The 18587-nt window shown below is 29.3% G+C and overlaps 1 protein-coding gene across 5 annotated transcripts in view; it reads left to right on the top strand.

The window, feature by feature from the left end:
- Nucleotides 1-17203, top strand: part of LOC106457262 — a 126869-nt gene extending 109666 nt beyond the window's left edge. For 4 of the 5 annotated variants that reach the window (XM_022383337.1, XM_022383327.1, XM_022383332.1 and 1 more), the window contains 6 exons: nt 2266-2396; nt 3120-3352; nt 4973-5102; nt 6252-6347; nt 7829-7896; nt 12256-17203. In XM_022383337.1, the coding sequence (XP_022239045.1) occupies nt 2266-2396; nt 3120-3352; nt 4973-5102; nt 6252-6347; nt 7829-7896; nt 12256-12361 (764 nt within the window). In that variant the 3' untranslated portion in view covers nt 12362-17203. The remainder of the gene's footprint in view (nt 1-2265; nt 2397-3119; nt 3353-4972; nt 5103-6251; nt 6348-7828; nt 7897-12255) is intronic. The other variant, XR_002610154.1, reaches the window with a different exon arrangement.
- Nucleotides 17204-18587: the final 1384 nt, after the last annotated feature.

Here is an 18587-nt window from a genome sequence, read left to right as displayed (position 1 = left end):
TGAACTCATGATACCATATCCAATAAGATGAAGCTGATATTTAGTCTTTACATAATGACCTGTCTTTACTGTGTTTTAGTGGACTAGTATTTTGTAAAATAGTCACATTTCAATTATTATATATTATATACATGTATATAATGTATTATACATTATATACATTTCAATTATTATACATTATATACATTAATACTATTTACAAATAAGTTCTTAAACTTTTTTTCTTAAAACATAGAACAGTAAATAAAGAAGTAAAGCAAACAATTATCTCTTTTAGTTACGACCTTTATACTCGTTTGCTGCTTGTCGTAGGTTGCTAAGCCTTATGAAATTTCCCACATGGAGGATGTGAAAATTTTGTTTAGGTTTTATATATACATTTGAAATAACCAAAAAAAATCATAAGTGGACATGTAAAGATACAATTTGAGTGACTTGCTTTACCTTCCTATAGTTCCATTTGTTTTACCATTGTGCTGAGGAATGTGTGTGATTGTTTTCTCACTTATTGTTGAAAATTCAGTGAGTTTCATACAGTCAAGATAATTTGGAGATCATCATTTCTTTGTTTTATTGTAAATCAAACATTTTAGATGTAAGTCATATCAGAAGACTGAATTTTAGATTAAATATTCTTTAATGAAATCAAAAATAAAATTGTGTATTATAGTGTTGTTTAATAGGAAAGAATATGATTAGTTTGGAGTACAATGTGAAGTGAATGACATAAGTACCCTTGTGATGTATGCTGGGTTTCAGAGATGCTTGATTTCCTCTTGCATTATGAACATGTGCAAGTCAATAAGGTTTGAAAGTCTTTCTTCTACTCCAAAGTATCTTCTAAAATTTATTACACTCCTGTTTACATTTTTACATATGACATGTTTCTCTTTTTCATTAGTGGTAATCCTTGAACATGACTCCTGATAAGGAAATGGGTTGTTTGTGTCTGTTATAATTGTGGAAGGTGCATTTCTTGGAACAGTCATATGACTGCAGCACAGAAATAGAGAAGAAAAGCAGTCTTTGATATACGTGCTCTGCTCACACATTATAGCTTCTGTTTGTTTGCTTGTCAAGCTAATTGGGATCAGAGATTTATTGTTGTTCTGGAAACTGACATGGTCAGTCTTGGAATATTTTGTCTATTAATATAGTCTTTAATAGTAACATCTAATCTAGTAACACTTTCTGGTGTACAGCATCAACCCGAGTGATGTTTGTGTTGGAAATAATATGGTTTGATATTCATCTTTTTAATCCAGTAACTGTTTTCTTAACAAGTCTTCTTAACTCTCAAGCATTTCTCCTCTTCCTCTTTAATTTTTATCCAGTCTCTACAAACTTCCAATTCATTTCTAATATGATCTTTCATATTTTTCTCTCATCAAACTTTTTTGTACTTCTAATTGTATAACTTGGCCAGTTTTAATGTTTGTGTGATCAGTAGCAGAACTGACATAATACAATATCTGGCGTGTGTGATAGTATTGAAGAGTTTAGAGCAAGAGGGCTTGTATGTAGTATAGAGCAGTAGTAAACCAATTAATGTGTCTGATACTGGTTATTTTAACTAAGTGAGTGAGTGTTAGATAATGGGCAATGCACTGCAATTTAAAAAAGAAACATTTTCGTGTTATTGGGTTAAGATCATTGCTGTGCTAATTAGAATTTGCTACAACTTTAGTGTTCTTTTGATCTATATTAATTCAGTTGTACTTATACCATATATTTACTTGTTATGTGATGAAAAAATGACCGTAAGCTACAGAACAACATTATATTTATTTTACTCAGCATTTGTTTGTACAACTGTAAGTAGTAGATTGCTGCTGAAGAACTTGTGGAAATGAACTGCTGAATGAAATAAACATAATCTTGTTTGGAGTTCACTGTCATTTTTTCACCATACAAAATGCCTAAGACACTCCAGTCAGCACTTATAGTGTGACTATATGTAATATTATATATATGGTAAATTTTTAGGCTTACTGGGATCTTTTGTAGTAGTATGCTTTATTCATAAAGGGAATTCTGAAAATTAATAAATTTATATTTTGGGTATAGGAAATTGGATGGATCTTCTGTATGCTAGGTCAGTGTAACTTTGTATGCAGGCATGTTTTAAAATATGTAATTGTTCTTTTTGTCTCTCTTTCTTTGTTATTTTTTTTTCTTTAACATATGTATGTGTATAAATATATATATATATAATACGAAAATTTGAAGTTATTGTGCAAACATGAACATAAGTTATTATTCCAGACATTGATGGACTGGCTTGGATGGGCTTAAAACATGAAGCAGTGGTTTATATGTTGGAGCAGCTTCATGGAGTAGAGGAATGCAATAACTACACTTTCCGTTTCCACCGTCCAGTAGGATCAAGGGAGAAGGTTAGTAGCATACAATTGTTTTCTTGCTATAAAGAGTAAATATTTAAGTAGGTGTTTGACATTTGTCTCGTATATCATGTTGTGAGCCTACTCAGTATGATTTTTTGAATACTACTTACAATTAAGTCTGATTTTGAATCATTTATTCTCAGTTTTTGCATTATGTTATGCCCTAACAATTACATATTTTGTTGCTTATACTGTTTATCAGTATGCATAAGATTTCACTCAGAAGCATAAATGATGAAAAAATATATTCTTAAGCTATATTATTAGGTTATAGGAAAAAAGTTAGTAAATATAAAAAAGGGAACTGATACATAGAGTGCTAGTATAAAAAAATGGAACTGATACATAGAGTACTAGTATAAAAAAGGGAACTGATACACAGAGTGCTAGTGTAAAAAAAAGGGAACTGATACATAGAGTGCTAGTATAAAAAATAGCAGAACTGTATAATATTATTGTAGTCATATCCTTGACATAATTTGTATGTTATTTCTAAATGACATTATTGCATGTTTACTTGTATAAATCATCAAAGTATGATGTTACAGAAAATTGATAATTAAATAGTTTAGCAATTATTACTTTGGTGCTCCTGTTTTTAATAAGCTCCAATTTTATATTATTAATATACTGCTAGTTTATAGGCTGCTTTTGAATTAAACCAAAAATATATGATATCTTTCTAAAAAGTAGCTCATGTTTTCATGAATTTAGCTTCCTGAGAATCCAACAGGGTGTGCTCGAACAGAACCTTACAGAAACAGGAAAGAGCATGACATGTTCAACTTCCTTGCTTCTCAGCACCGTAGGCCTCCTATGTTTCATTCTGCTCATGATGAAGATCTATTCCTGAAGTCTACACGGCGAGCCACTAGTCTAGATTTGCCAATGGCAATGAGGTTTAGACATTTAAGGAGCACAACCAGAGGTGTTGTTGGAGTATACAGGTATGTAGATATATTTACTTTATCCTATTCGTGAGACTTGTAGCTACGTACAAAATTAGTATTAACTGTGTGTGTGTATATTTTGTTTTATATATATATATATGTGTATGTTGTTACTCATTCTCAACTGTTTGCAGCTGTATAGTGTGAAGTATTTGATTGGTATGTACATCAATTTTTCAACTGAAATAAGGCTTTTGTATTTATAAGTAACTTCTTCACAGAATGTATGGAGAATAAAAGTAAAAAAGATAAGCTAGAAGTGTAACTGATATAGAAATTTTCCTTTATGTATTTGGGACTATAAATATAGACATATGGTCAGTAAATTGGAAATGGTTTTAACTTTTATCTGGCTGAAGAACAATGCTTAATAGTTTCTTATATGTACAAAATAACAAAGATATAATCATAAAAGGTAGACCAGTGGTTAGCATGTCATAACTGTGTATCTGATGATTCATGGTTTGTGTCCCATTGACAAAAAATGCTCTGCAATTGGGACAGTGAGTGCACTGTAAGAGTGACAGTCAGATCCCACTATTCGGTCAGAAAAGAACAGCCCACTATAATCTGTCAGCTCCAAGTTAAGTATGGCTATTCTGTTTCTAAAGACAAACAGTTTCTTGGTTGTTTTTTGTCTGCTATATTGTTTTTGGTATTGAGTGAAAACCATTATTCTGAGAAGCCTAAACAATTCTCTTTGGTAAGCAAGTGATGTACAGAGTTTAGAACTTGTATTTTAGCAGCTTTCATCCACAGCATTTATAAAATAACAATATGATTTTTATCATACTTAAAAGTTTATGAAATTGTTTTAATCTTTAATATTTGTGATTGAAGTGTTTTTTTAGTTATCAACAAAAAATTTAACATAATTAGATTACTATTTAAATCATAAAAGTAGCATAGTAATGCAGAAACTTAATACATTACGATATCAATCTTTCCAATTAAAATTTTAGTGTAGCTTTTGGTAGTAACACTCAAAATTTGTATTGTTGTCATAATATTTGAGATCTGTATAGGTTATATCATACTACATACACAAATAATGTACTGACTGTGTGCTATGAAACTCTTTCAGTATGTGTACTCTTACCATAAACAGCATTGTTTCAGAGAGTGATGAATCACAGTCAAACAATATTCTCAGGATTGTGTGCTGACTGAGATTGATTAATGCTAGCTATACAAAACTTTTTTGAAATTAATGCCAAACATGTTTTATTTGTGGTGATGCACAGTAATTTTTAAAGAAAATATCTGCATGAATGTATTGAAATAAATTGAGGAACGATATAAATATATGTATACATTTTTTGATATCTTGTTGACAATCAAAAGTCGCATTTGTCAGAACATTTTGAAGTAGTCTCAAAGAAAACCAATAATTTTACAAAATTTGTTGTATTTTTAATCTGCTTCTCATCCAAGCAGCAGAAATATAACTTACAACACTATTATGAAGATTTATCCAACTTCTCAGAATGAGATAAATGTTCTATCATTCTTAGCTTTATAAACCATGCATATGAATTATTTGTTTTTGATATAAAAGCAAGTAAGTTGTTTCATTCAGAAATTAGTTGCATTTGATTGATCATAACTTATTTTCAGGTCACGTATCCATGGGCGTGGACTCTTCTGCAAACGTACCATAGATCCTGGTGAGATGGTTATAGAATATGCTGGTGAAGTAATAAGGCCTGTCCTAACTGACAAGAGGGAGAAGTACTATGAAAGCAAGGTTGCTTAATTATTTTTAATGGTCTTTTCATTATTTTTGTTTATTTTATTTTGTATAATTATATTTGAATGTTTGGAAAAAAATTGTAGGGCTAATGTCAAACATCTTATTACATAACAGCATAGTCTCTTTTGTAGGAGACAAATAACATTATAATGTGATATTGAAAACACTTTTTCTGTATCAAAACAAACAGATTTTATAAAACAAATTAATGGTGTGATATCAGTCTACAAGATTATCTGTAATATCTGTGTACTGGGATAGACAGGTATTACAAAGTGAATTAAAATGTGCTGCTTAAACACACACAGATATACCAGTATCCTGTTTAGTCAGAATAGATGAATCTTATAGTAAATAACATCATAAAATTATCCCTTTCTTCTTCTACCTGCACTGACTCATATAATAAATGAAGTTGAAATGGTACTAATTAGTTTTATCAGATTATCTATAACCTCTTTATGTAAGAAGATAAAAGTTTTATAACCAAAATTAACATATTTTATAGGAACTTCATCAAACTGTTTTTAACAATGGTCATAATTTGGAACAAATTAAATAAACCCATTTTTCAGTAAATTTTCTAATTCTTTCAATCTTTTTTTATGTTATTGTGACAGATAATGCTGAATAACTACATTAAATTGCTCTAATGTTTTCTGTTTGCACAAACAGAAATTATAAACAGGTTTTAGTTAAAAACTCTGTCAGATCTCTTGATATATCTGTAAATGGACAAGTTATGCCACAAATGACAAGGTTTAATGTTGAAGGTATTCTTCTGTACAAGTATAAATGGATAGAAAATAGACAGTTTGTAGTTAGGATCTATATTATGTTATTTTCTTCTGAATTGGTATTCAAGTAAACTATATATTTAATTGAATTAGTTTCCTTCTTAATTCTCTCAGAGATTTAATATAGTAATGAGATGTTGGTCTTCAAGAGAAAGCACAATCTAATGTAAGTGTTCACCAAGTGGATTGAACAAATGTTTTAGCCTGATAAAAATTAATAGCTAACTAGATTGATGTTCCTAGTGTATCACATAGTTTATATCGAAGATAATTCACAACTGTAAAGAAAAAGATAAATTATGGATATTAATACTTTTATATATGAAAAAGTGTATCTTTTCTATAGGGTATTGGCTGTTACATGTTTCGAATTGATGACAATGAAGTAGTGGATGCAACAATGTGTGGAAATGCTGCACGCTTTATTAATCATTCATGTGAAGTAAGTAAAATGGTTGATAAAAATGCTTTTTTTTACTGTAAAACTTGTGCTTATCACAGTATTATAAAGCACTAAGGATTTTGGCATTGTAAAGTTGTATAGACTTGTTAAATGATTTTACAAAGATTTCAAAGTTAACTCAGTGAAGTAATGTTATAGAAGAATTGTTCAAAAATTAAAATTATTAACTTTTGATGTTATAAATCTGTATGATGAGTTTGAAGCAAAAATGATCATTTATTGTCATGGTAATATGTTTCTTGTAGAAAAATAGTTTTATGAAGTATAAGCTAAGTGTGTATGAAACTAATAAATGCTTTAAAACTAAGTTTATGAGAAACATTGTTATAAAAATTTTATAAAAACATTGTTTTAGCTTCAAGAAAATATTAAGGTAGGTTTTAAAATTCAGTTGAATAATATTACATTATGTAAAAATGGGTTTTTTGATATATAATCACTGACTTTAAAATATGAATTGTAGCTTTCTGTATACCAGAAAATAATGTGATAAAATCACGACAAGATTTCAAGTAGTTAAAAACATTTTAAAAGACAATTTGGTTTATTATATTTTAATCATATGCCATTTTGAATATAAAGATAACTTTTGTCTATGTTTTTTACATAGAAGTTTATCTTATAGTAACATGAGTATAATAAACGAATATGCTATTTTCATTCTAATCTTTACCATATAATGTTATGCAAACAAAAATCAAAAGTATTATGTTGCCAAGTTAGCCATTTACTCATCAGAAGTTTTATTAACAAAACAAAAGTTTTGGTACACCAGGAGAAAAAAATATTATATTCAATATTATATTTTTAAAGCATTGAAGTTTGTTAGCTTTTTTTTTTATTAGATAATCGTTTTTTTTGTGAAAAATTAATTGATGTTTTGTACTAGTACTATTATTTTATTCAAAAATTATCAGTTGAAAATACAACAAATTGTAACATCATAAAACTTCATGATGTTTATCTCTTTTTTTTTCTTCTATGAATTTGTGGCTGTTCCAACTTCTAGTTTTGGTTATGGCTATTGTATAAGCTGTTTTTCTCAGAGTGGGAGTTAACTGTTACAACCTGCTTAATTGTTATTATAAAAGAACTAAGAATAAAATTAATTACTGATTACCAGACATACAAATTCTAAGCTATATTGGTTTCTTAACAAGACTGTGGAGTAAAGCAAGATGCATTATTTATTATGAGCAACTATGTTTAAGTGTTCACTTAGTCTATGTAAATTATATTTTGGTGGGTTTATTAATAGTAAAATTATTTCACACATACAGTGTAATCACTCAAAATGACTTGCCTAATTAAAAAAAAGGTAACTGTTTATTTTCAGTGAAAATTGTTGAATTGTGTTATTCATTTGCAGCTTATAGTTTAAACCACATTAAAATATTTATTCAAAAGTTGTATATATTTATAAAATTCTACATTTTTTACATATTGCCTTGTTTTTTCAGCCCAATTGTTATTCAAAAGTTGTCACTGTTGATGGAAAAAAGCATATTGTGATCTTTGCTCTAAGGAGGTGAGTTTCGTTTGAGTTTTTTTCATCAATTTTTTTACAAAATTATCCCACTCCTTCCAGTCTTTTTGGGTATATAAGTACATCATACTTCACAGAATGAGAGAAATCATAATTCTTTCATCATTGGTATACTTTCAGACTTTTATATTTGCAGTCATGTGTTAAATATCACGTTTAAAACTTTCTTACTCATTGTATTTAGTCTTTTAAGCCTATCACAACTAGTGTGTACTTCTGAGGTTTCAAAGACATCTCCATATTATATTTTGTATGTAAGTGAAAACTGTAATTCTATATTAACAGTTGTTTATTCAAGAATATTTTAGAATAATTTAACATTACATAATAATAGTAGCATATTTCAACAAGGAAAAGGAAAAAAAAATTGTTCCAACTTTATTTTCTGTGCAGCTATGTATGTAAACACACTAGAAAACGTTTGTAGAATTTCTTTCTGTTCATCCCAAGGTTTGTTTGTATTTGCTAAGAAATTATCATCCCTTGGCAAAAAAAGTATCTGTGTCTGTTTTTCATGTAATTTATTTCTCTGTAATGACTCGTTACTTTTGGATAGGTTGTCTAACCTATCCTGATGTAACTGATTTGAAAGCTAGAGCTTATGGCTGAAAATAAGTTGGATATAGGATAGGAGATTTAAATCTGTATATGTTACTATAGAGTAAACAAAGTTGTTTTTACTGTAATTTGTGATTTTAAACATATTATCCACCCAGAGTTCCTGTAGGGGTGAACAAATGATTCAAATGGATAATTTTAATACATGGGAATAAAATCACAGATTTAATATGTTTTTAAAGTTTCTTTTGAATTTCTTTTTCTTCCTGGTAATGTTTTTATGTTGTGTGTTTGAGAGCAACTGAAATAATTATCTATGGCAAGATTAGATTTAAAGACTGCAATAAGCTTGCTAGCAGTGGAATGTCAGACTATTCAGGTGACACAAATCCTGTTATTGAATTTATTGTTGATTTTATTATATTCAAAAACATACAAATACAAGTATTACTTATTTTATTGAAAACAAGACATCACATATTTAACATAAACTTATCTCAACTGAAAATTAGCAATACAAAATTTTATTCCAGAATTGTTAGAATGTAAGGATGGAAAAAGATCAGAAACTAGAGAGCATTTGGGATGGGAAGAAAATCGGCATTACCCATTTGCATCACAGGTGACGCCATTTATTGATTGATATACATATTTGGCAATATCAACAGTCTGTATAATTGCATATATTTTGAGATGTATCTAACCTATTGTGGATTACCTGGGGCTCTAGGTTTGAAAGGCACATTCTAGTGTATAGTGAAGTGTTTTGGTGTGCAGGCTGGAACTAGGCACACTGTGGTTTATGAGTTATAGCTTATGGAAAGGAAAAGAAGATGGAGAAAATCAATGTTCCTGAAGCCCTTTTTTGTAGATGTCAAGGAAATCTTAGCTGAACTTTATACTTAAGTAGTGAAGGCTTTCTGCTGTCACTTTTGCTAGGTTTTGTGAACGTCCTAGCGTGTGCACTACTGTGTTAAAATTGTACAGGCTGCCAATTTCAACTGGACTCATCCCTACATAGGGATAGCCACTGCACTCCCTGATATTGTTGGCAAAATATCCAACTGTGATGATACAGTTTTGACATCTGAGGTTATGGTTTGCTGATAAAACCTATCTAAGTCATATGGTGCTTGTATGATTTACAAGTAAAGAAAAAAGAAAGTAAATTAATACTTGTATATATTGATATTTTTAATACTTACCTGTGCTATTACTTAGGGATAATGCAAATGCCATCCCTGCTATCTTATTTGCTTGTTTATTTTAATGCAGTGTTTCAATAGATATAGGAAGGTTGTATTTATAACCAGGTTCTAAATACAATGAGATTCCAACTGTAATATCTATTATTGGCTGGTAATTCCTATTTCATCCTGTGTTATTAAAGGAACACAAAATTTCTGTAAGAAAGCTAATTCAAGGGGTAATGATACCATCGTTTACATTAGATTTGTGATTTTTTTTTAAATTATTACTAGTTAATAATATTTATAAAAGTGGATACTCTGTTTGAAACTGTGTCACCTTTGTGAAATTGGTTGACACCATTGCTTTGATTTTTGAGTTATGTAATAAAAAAAGAAACAGAAGAAAGAAGAACAAGAAATTCAAACTTTTTGCTACCATATTTACAGACATTCCCAGAACTTGACTCAGTAATTACATAGATATTGTTATAAAAGGAAACACTGTACAGTATTGTAAAGTTCTGATGACCTATTGAGGATATATTTAAAATACCATTTAGATGAACAATCTGAACTATCTTTACATAGGCAGTGCTACCACCTGTCTTATTATCAGAAAGTTTACTCTGTCAACTTTTAAAATTAACTCCACGTAGATTGGCTCTGTAGTGTTGATGAACCTTGTAACTGCTAAACTATACAAAATTTGCAAACTTTTAGTAAACGTTACAAGTTTTTGATATATACACATACACACATATTAGAAAAAAAATTTTTGTAATTAAGTATTTTTATTAAAGATTTGTCTGTGAATTTGTTGAATCAGATTCTGACTCCGACTGACTAGTCCAAGTGCAAAGTGATTTTTCATGTTCAGCATACTTTTTTCAATTTACAAATTTCATATTTCATTTGCATAATCTCTACAGCCTCCTATATGAATATCAAAAGTTTTTGTTTTAGGAAAACTTTGTATTTTATCTGTTATTTTTTCTACCCTAACACTGCAGGTGCTCAGTCTATTTGACTGACCTAGTAACTTTCTATGATGCCTGCACATTGTAACAGACAATTACACACTTTCTATTCACAGCCAAAGCTAATAGATTTTTCATTTAGTTTTATTTCTTTACAATTGCATTTAGACCTTCTCCCCCCCCCCCCTCAGAGTATGGTGATAGTTACTTCTTATGCAGGACAGCATAAGAAGTTACCAGCATGCTTATTGAATTACACAATTACACTCCTGGTTGTTGCATACTTTCCCAATATTTTACTTAATTTTTTTACCTAACCTAAAATTTTCTAATATTTACATTTTAATTACTTTTATAACAATAAATATAAAATATACATACAAGAAATTTAGTACTTACATTTGAAGTCTTGTCTTTTTTCAAGCTTTTGTACTCGTATGATAGAAATCCACATCAAACACTAGGCCTTCTTAATAACAATAGTATGGCCTCAGAAATTATTGAAATTTTTTTTTAAATATGCAGTTTAGAATACAAATTATTGCATGCATATAAGATAGAATGTCCTAAAGCTAATATAATTTATCTGGCCATCTGTCTAAGCTAGAAATGGGCTAAATAATTTCCATACGTGGTCAAGCAGGGTTCCAACACTGTCAAACAATGAGAAAGATGGCAAATTGTTCAACAGCTCCAAGCCCTTTCACATTCAGTAAATTGAAATCTTCTCTTTCTGTTGGTTAGATATAATGCACTAACAAATGTAATAGAGAATTACTGACATTTTTTGAAAGACAGGATTGGCAAGTTACAGGTTTCACTTTATTGCATATATCTCACTAAAGCAAAAAGTTGGATGTTAAAAGTTGAGATTTTATTAGTAGTTTTCATATAAAAACGAGATATTATTTAGAAAGTTTATGCTGAGTTTAATTCAATTTAGTTAAATATTTTCACTATGAGAATATAAAGAACAAAATATTAGTGTTTTCCCTCAAGTCTGGAAAGGGTTAACATTTTTCCTTAGTTCATAATTCAGCAAAAATCTCTTTCTTATTCCTATGAAATACTAATAATATCATAATCATGAAAGAATCTACCATTATGTCACTCTCCAATTAAAGTAAAAAAAGCCATATATTCTTATAAATAAAAACTTTCTAACCATGTCATGCTTTTGCATAAATATATCATATCTTGCCATATTTGTGCATTGAAAAAAATAAATACTAACTATAACATATTTGAACTATGTCATATTTTTGAATAGGGATATTCCAGCCACGTATGATATCTCAGTTTGTACATTTACTATTTTAGACATGTTATATTCATTTAACGCAGTTACGATTTTTCTTAAAATTTTGGAAGAACTGAAAAGAGTCTTTCATGCCAGTGTTCTTGAGATTATCCCATTGACTGCTGAATCGCCATATGGGGTACATTCTGCCTCCGGCAGTTGAATGCAAGTGTGCCTTATACAGTGTATGGCTTGCAAAAATTCCGTGCACATTTAGAGCAATTGCAGTCAATGGGTTAAATTGCCTAAATGGTAACAAAATATAAATGTGGTATAAAGATTTGTTCCAAGACTAATTATTAATTTTGCTTTGAAGGATAAACAAAGGAGAGGAGCTAACTTATGACTATAAATTCCCATTTGAAGATGTGAAGATTCCCTGTACTTGCGGCTCAAGAAGATGTCGCAAATATTTGAATTAAATTTGCATCTAATAGGTCCACCACAGCATGTTGTGAGCAGGGTTAAGCTTATTAACATAAAGAAAATTTTGAAAAGTATGTTACCATCATTTTCATATGATTTTATTCATGTGTAGGTTAATTTTACAGAAATGTCTGCTTATAAAATTTGAACTTTTTGATTGTTCTGACATGACTCTGTGCCACCTATTGCCTCACAGCCAGCTGAAATGGAGCACTCTACACGAGGGAAGTTTGTGCTCAGAGTCAAAAGTTTGTTTTATATAAAAAAATCAATTGTAATGTTTTATGTGTTAGATAGTTTACATATAACATTTATGTGCTATATGTATGTTATAAAAAAGACAAATCTAATCTCTCAGAATAATTTGTATATACTATTTTATTTCATGTAACAGATCAGAATAGCTTTTATGGATAGTCGTATCAATTGAGAAAAACAGAAATACAGCAATGATCTATTCAGTCTTTAATGCTTCAAGTACCTCTTATTGATTATTGTATTTAGAATACATATTAAATAGTTTTTTTAAAACTTTATGTGATAATTATATTTTAAGTAGAAAAAAATTATGTACTTCATTGTTCTTGTGTTAGTGTCATTGAATAGATTGGTTGGTGGTCTCATTGATTACCAGGAAGTACATTTAAGAATGGTGCTTTAGAACATTGTAACTTTTACATAAATGATGTTTGTATATAAAATTTGAGAGCTAAAATTAAATGAACATATTGTCATAATATATATCAAAGGTTTTCTTAACATCTTCAAGTTGCAAACCTTCCTTATTGATTTCAGAAGCAAGGACTTATTCAGAATTTCAGGGAAATTCCTCAAACCTGCCAAGAGCTGGTCACTTTTTGCATATTTAATATTTTTGCACCACGTATTGGCAGGTAACGTGGCAGCAAGAAGTCCATAAAGTTCATCAATAAAGGTAGCAGTTAGATTGTGAAAGTTTGTAAGTGCAACTTCATTGAGTTAATTTGTGTGATTAGCAGAAAGTTTTCTTGGAAACATGTTGAATCGTCCACCTAGTATAACCATATTTCATTGCTAAAGATTCACTATCTTTGTACAAATAGGCAAATGTGCCACATTTCTTTCTTGAAACATCATTACGAGCATATCATTATGTAAGCTGATAGCTTAAGAATGTGTAAATGGAAATTCCTAATGATATTTGAAGTAACTGACTCACAGAGATTTTGATTGGAACAAGTTATTGACATTGTAGTGAAAGTCAAGATAGGTGTGCCAATCCAACTTTGTAACTGACACAACAATGTGTTTCTTAAATGTGTTTTTTGTTGGTGCTGAGGTTAAAAAAAGTTAATACAACTGAAATTAGAGGCCTTTACATAAAGATTGTTTTTAAATGTTTTTAGAAATTTCCAAAAAGGAAAAAAAATGCTGTGATTTCCAAATTTTGCAATGATTCACATTTTTGAATAGTAGTCTAGCAGAATTAAGTCCCTTAGATCTATACTAGAGAATTGAATAATATTAATAGCTGATGTTGTAATTGGTAATGACAGCTTTTATTGATCATATTCAATGTCAATTTTAAAATGCCTTTGAGTGTCCAAAGTACCCATCACCAAAAAAATAATAATAATGATTTTTTATGTTCTTTGTTTTAATAAGATTACTGAATAATATCATTTTGACAACCATTGCTTTCCAATCTTGAGAATTTCAAGTTCATAACATGAACAGCCTCATAAAACACTGTACAATGATACTGTTGTATTCAGTAATCATTCCTTGATGGTCATAAAAGTAAGTCATTTCAAAATGCATGTCCAGAATTTGAAGATGGCTTTACAATTCTTGCTAGGAAATCAGAATTACATGCATTTGTAGTTAATTGTGATTTTACATTTTAATTCCATTCCTTCACTTAGTTATTGCATAGTAATTTTCATTTACAATGTTAGCATGAATCCTTATGAGGTTTATTTCTGTAATTAAGATTAGTATAACAACTAAAACAATTAAAAATTGCTTTTATCCATGTATCTGGAGTAAAAAGTATAGCAATGGTCATTTGAATAAATACATTTGACTTATTTTGTACCAAAAATTCAGTATATGGTATTTGTCTTTTAGTAATATTTTAACCATTATAATAATTCCAGTAATAGAGTAATTTGTACATTGTGTAAATCAATTTTTTTTTCACCTCTGTTTTGTAATTATTTTCAAGGGACTACAATTAGTTGTTTAGTATATCCATTTTGTATGAAATAGTTTCTTAAAAATTAATCATGCTAGTGTAAACAGTTAAACTGTTGTCTCTGTAACATGTAGGTTTTTGATGTCTAATGTTAAAAAATGCAAAAGTATATAGAAGCAAGCTGCTTTAAGTAACAGAATGATAGTAAAATTACAGAAATCACACTTATTAACAGAAGTTTCAGATCCACTTATTATTAGGTTATTTTATCTGAATGATTTTGTGAATGTGAGGAAGATTATAGCAGTAGGTGAAATCTATAGTTAATTACTACTTTATTAGTTTATCTAAAGTTAAAATGTGCTCAAATATAGATAACAATCTTAAATAATTTGTTTTCTAAATTAAAATATATATATATATTGATTGGGGAATTGTGAATCCAAGTTAGTGATTTTAAAGTTTTTGATACATTAAACATTGGAGGTTTAAAAATCTTATTTGGTATAACAATCACAAATAGAACAACCGTATTCGGGTGGTTTTCTATATTTGATTCAACTTGTGTCATGTTGACTTAAAAGGTCATTTTGTCTTTCACAGCAATTGATGTGATGCACTTATTTTTCTAACAAAAAAGTGCCTTTTTTACTCATTACTAGAAAAAGAAAACCATAATGGGATTTGGCTTAATTTTGTATAGTTGTCTAATCTTAAATCTCTCATGGTTTTGATGACACAGTATGAAATTGTGAGACCTAAATTTGTTCTCATGGCATCAAAGATGTCTTGTGTAATGTCTACCATTAAAAGTATGAGAATAGTAACTATCCCAATAATCTTCTTGTAAAAATAGAATTAAAAAGGTATAATTTGAGAGCTATGTTTAAAAAATGGATCTTTAACAGAAGATATATTATACTGGATAAAGTTGTAGATATTTCGTAAAAAAAAAGTGTAGGAAAAATATCAGTTGTAGAGCATTTGAGTTTATTATGGCACTGGTCTATTTTAAGCAGTTTTCAATATTATATGATTGCTTTAGGCATTCACTTTTTTGTAAGTGTATTTCAATTAATCCAGTTAGAGTAATTTAAGTGAACTTTCTCAGTATTCATATGTAAAAGTCAATCGGTGAATAAGCTTTTAATCCAATAAAAATTTAAGCTTGCTATATGTTGATTTAGAAGCACCAATGGAAAATATTTTTTTACAGCCCTATTTACTTTAATTTTTTTCATATTTGAAATTTAGCTTCTACATTCAAAATACAAAATATTTTAATCTTTTCTTTATATTGAACGTTAGCTACAAGAACAGTATTTGACTGCTTATATGATGAAGTTTATACTTCATCTAGAGAAGCATTATAAGATGTTATATAACTGTAGCCAGTTTGAATCTTTAATTTTTTTTTTTAATTCTTGGTATTTTACTCTTTGGTGTACGGTTATTATCAATTTTGATGGTGTTTTCTTGGAGATTTAGATAACCCCAAAAATTGTTATATTCTGTGAGAATACAGTAGTTCGGCCCTTTGTGTATGAGAAGAAATCTAAAAGGTGATAAAAACATTCTTAATGATTAATTACTGGAAGCAGTTTTAAATAATTTTTGAATCATAAACCTGAGAACTAAGCATTTCTTATTGAAAGCTGCAAAGATTTAGTGTTGTTGGTTGCTGAAATATTTTTGACATTACGTGTCATATCTTACCAGTAAAACTGTGTGACCAGTATTCCTGCTGTATAATATCACACGTGCAGCTTCTCAGACATATGGGTACATTGCTAAAACTACCCATTAACAGTATCACATTTTCTTTAATATGATAACTGAGTTAAATCAAACAGCACTAATCTTGCATGAAAGTGAGATGTTATTGTCATACAGCATACCTGAGATGACTGTTGCAGAAATATAGCATAGATCACATAACTATCCACTCGAATAGGCGGATACTAACAACATTGCCGAACATGATTTTGTTCTGAAATAACTAAATGAGAAACTTAACATTAATCATAAAAGCTTCCACTTGAGTGTCAATACACATGCAATTTTCTGAAAAATGATTACACACGTGACTTAAGATACAGTACTAGAGACAGCATTAGGAACACAACTTCCTGTCCAAGCACATAATGACCTTCTTAAATGACTTAGACACAGCATCATTCACACATCTGCATACCAGTATGTAAAGAATAACTTCATAAATATTAGAAAATGGTCCACTCAGAATTTTGTTGCTTAAAAGTGTATTACATCATCTTTGTATTCATAAAAATGGAAGAATTTGTATAGTTGTTTATTAGCATGAGATTGTTACAGCTAAAACTAACTACTGAGAATAAAATATATTACTATAATACTAGAATTATGTAGTTTCTTGATGTTTAGTCTATTCTAGTTTGTAAAATGTCTGCAATATTAAAAAAAATCGATTGTTTTAAATTGTAAATACTATAGAATGAAGTTTAGAAGTGAATGACCATAAGAAATAGTAGTGGCGCTATGGTACCCATTATATTTCATTCTGTGATGTTTTTGTAAACTGAACATCCTTGTTTTGAATGTTTTGTTGTTCTCCTACTGTCATTATGTACATAATCATAGTTGAAATAAAAGTAATAAAGGTTTTATCTTTTCAGAAAAATAACTTGCTTTGTATAACTGTTTTAAATTAATGCTGAAAATTATAAACCTGACATGAAATAATTTATATATTTAACTACCTCAGATTATTAGTGGTGGATGTTGTTGTCTAGCTGCCTTCTGTTTAGGAATAGCTAGTGTGGATAGCCCTTGTATAAAAAAAAACTGAATATCCTGAAACAAACGGAGAAATCTACTGCCTAACAATATAAAATTGGTTTAAAAACTGTCAGATACAGAATATTTGTACATATTTTGGCCAAAGGATAAAAAATAAAGCTAATTTAGGTTTTTTAGACACTTTGCTCTAGGAATGTGAAATCCAGCAAACATAAGCTGATGTAATAGCTTAATTACTACATCTTGAAGTTGTAAGTTTCTACCATAGTACCACTGATTAAAAGACCTTAAATGTGTCTCTAAACTTTATATTTTGTTAATACATAATTTGTGATCCATTTGCAATCACAAAAACTAGAAAATATTCTAAGTTAAAAAAAATATATACACATTTGCATCTAACATTTAAAAAGAAAGCTTCTTTTTGCTGTAATTAGTAGTTTGTATGATTGTGGTACTTCTAAATTAAATGCTTTCTTGAACTAATGCAGTAGTGTCCTTTTAATAACAAGAGGTATGACCAAGAAATGATATATACAGTAAATCTGTATTTTCTTGATCTTGGCCAAGATGTGGTAAAGAAAGACACTAAACAAAATGTTTAATTTAAAATTCAAACTATATTTATCACAAAAATATCAATAGAAAACTAACTCGGTAACATGAGATCTTATTCGAGTGGGATTAAATATTACCATATAAATAAATGCAAAATACAGAATGATATTAACCCCTATTTCATAACAGACTCTCAAAATATTCATTCATATTCCCAAGACAAGAAGCTTTTTAATACTACAGAGACAATAACAAACTAAATTAAACAAGCACTGACAGAGCAAGAATTGACAGTATCGAGGACTGAACTTTCTCGTAATATATAACATACTCATTCTATGTAATATATACAATTGCAAAAGACAACTTGGAGTGTACTGGAAGGTGAAAAGGAAGAACTCTGAAGGCAGTAATAAAAATGCAAATCCCACTACAACACCAATTAAATATTATTATCCAGGAAAACATTCTCATGGTAAAAATTCAGACCCCTTTTTATAGATTATAGGAGAGAGAGATAACTCCTCTTGAGATAGCAGAAGCTAAACAGCGAAAATGTTTGGTAAAACTAATTACAAAAGGAAGTTAATAGTCTGTGGCAATAATACAGGGATGGGTACCCAGGCCATATAACCCCTTCTTCCATTATCAGGTGGTGTTATATGTTAAATATTTGTAATTCAACATGTACAATGCCAAGCATAACCTTT

The sequence above is a fragment of the Limulus polyphemus genome, unplaced genomic scaffold, assembly GCF_000517525.1.
Source record: "Limulus polyphemus unplaced genomic scaffold, Limulus_polyphemus-2.1.2 Scaffold15, whole genome shotgun sequence".
Taxonomy (NCBI): Eukaryota; Metazoa; Arthropoda; class Merostomata; order Xiphosura; family Limulidae; genus Limulus; species Limulus polyphemus.
Note: the sequence above shows the minus strand (reverse complement) of the source record. Positions and strands in the feature narration are given on the sequence as shown.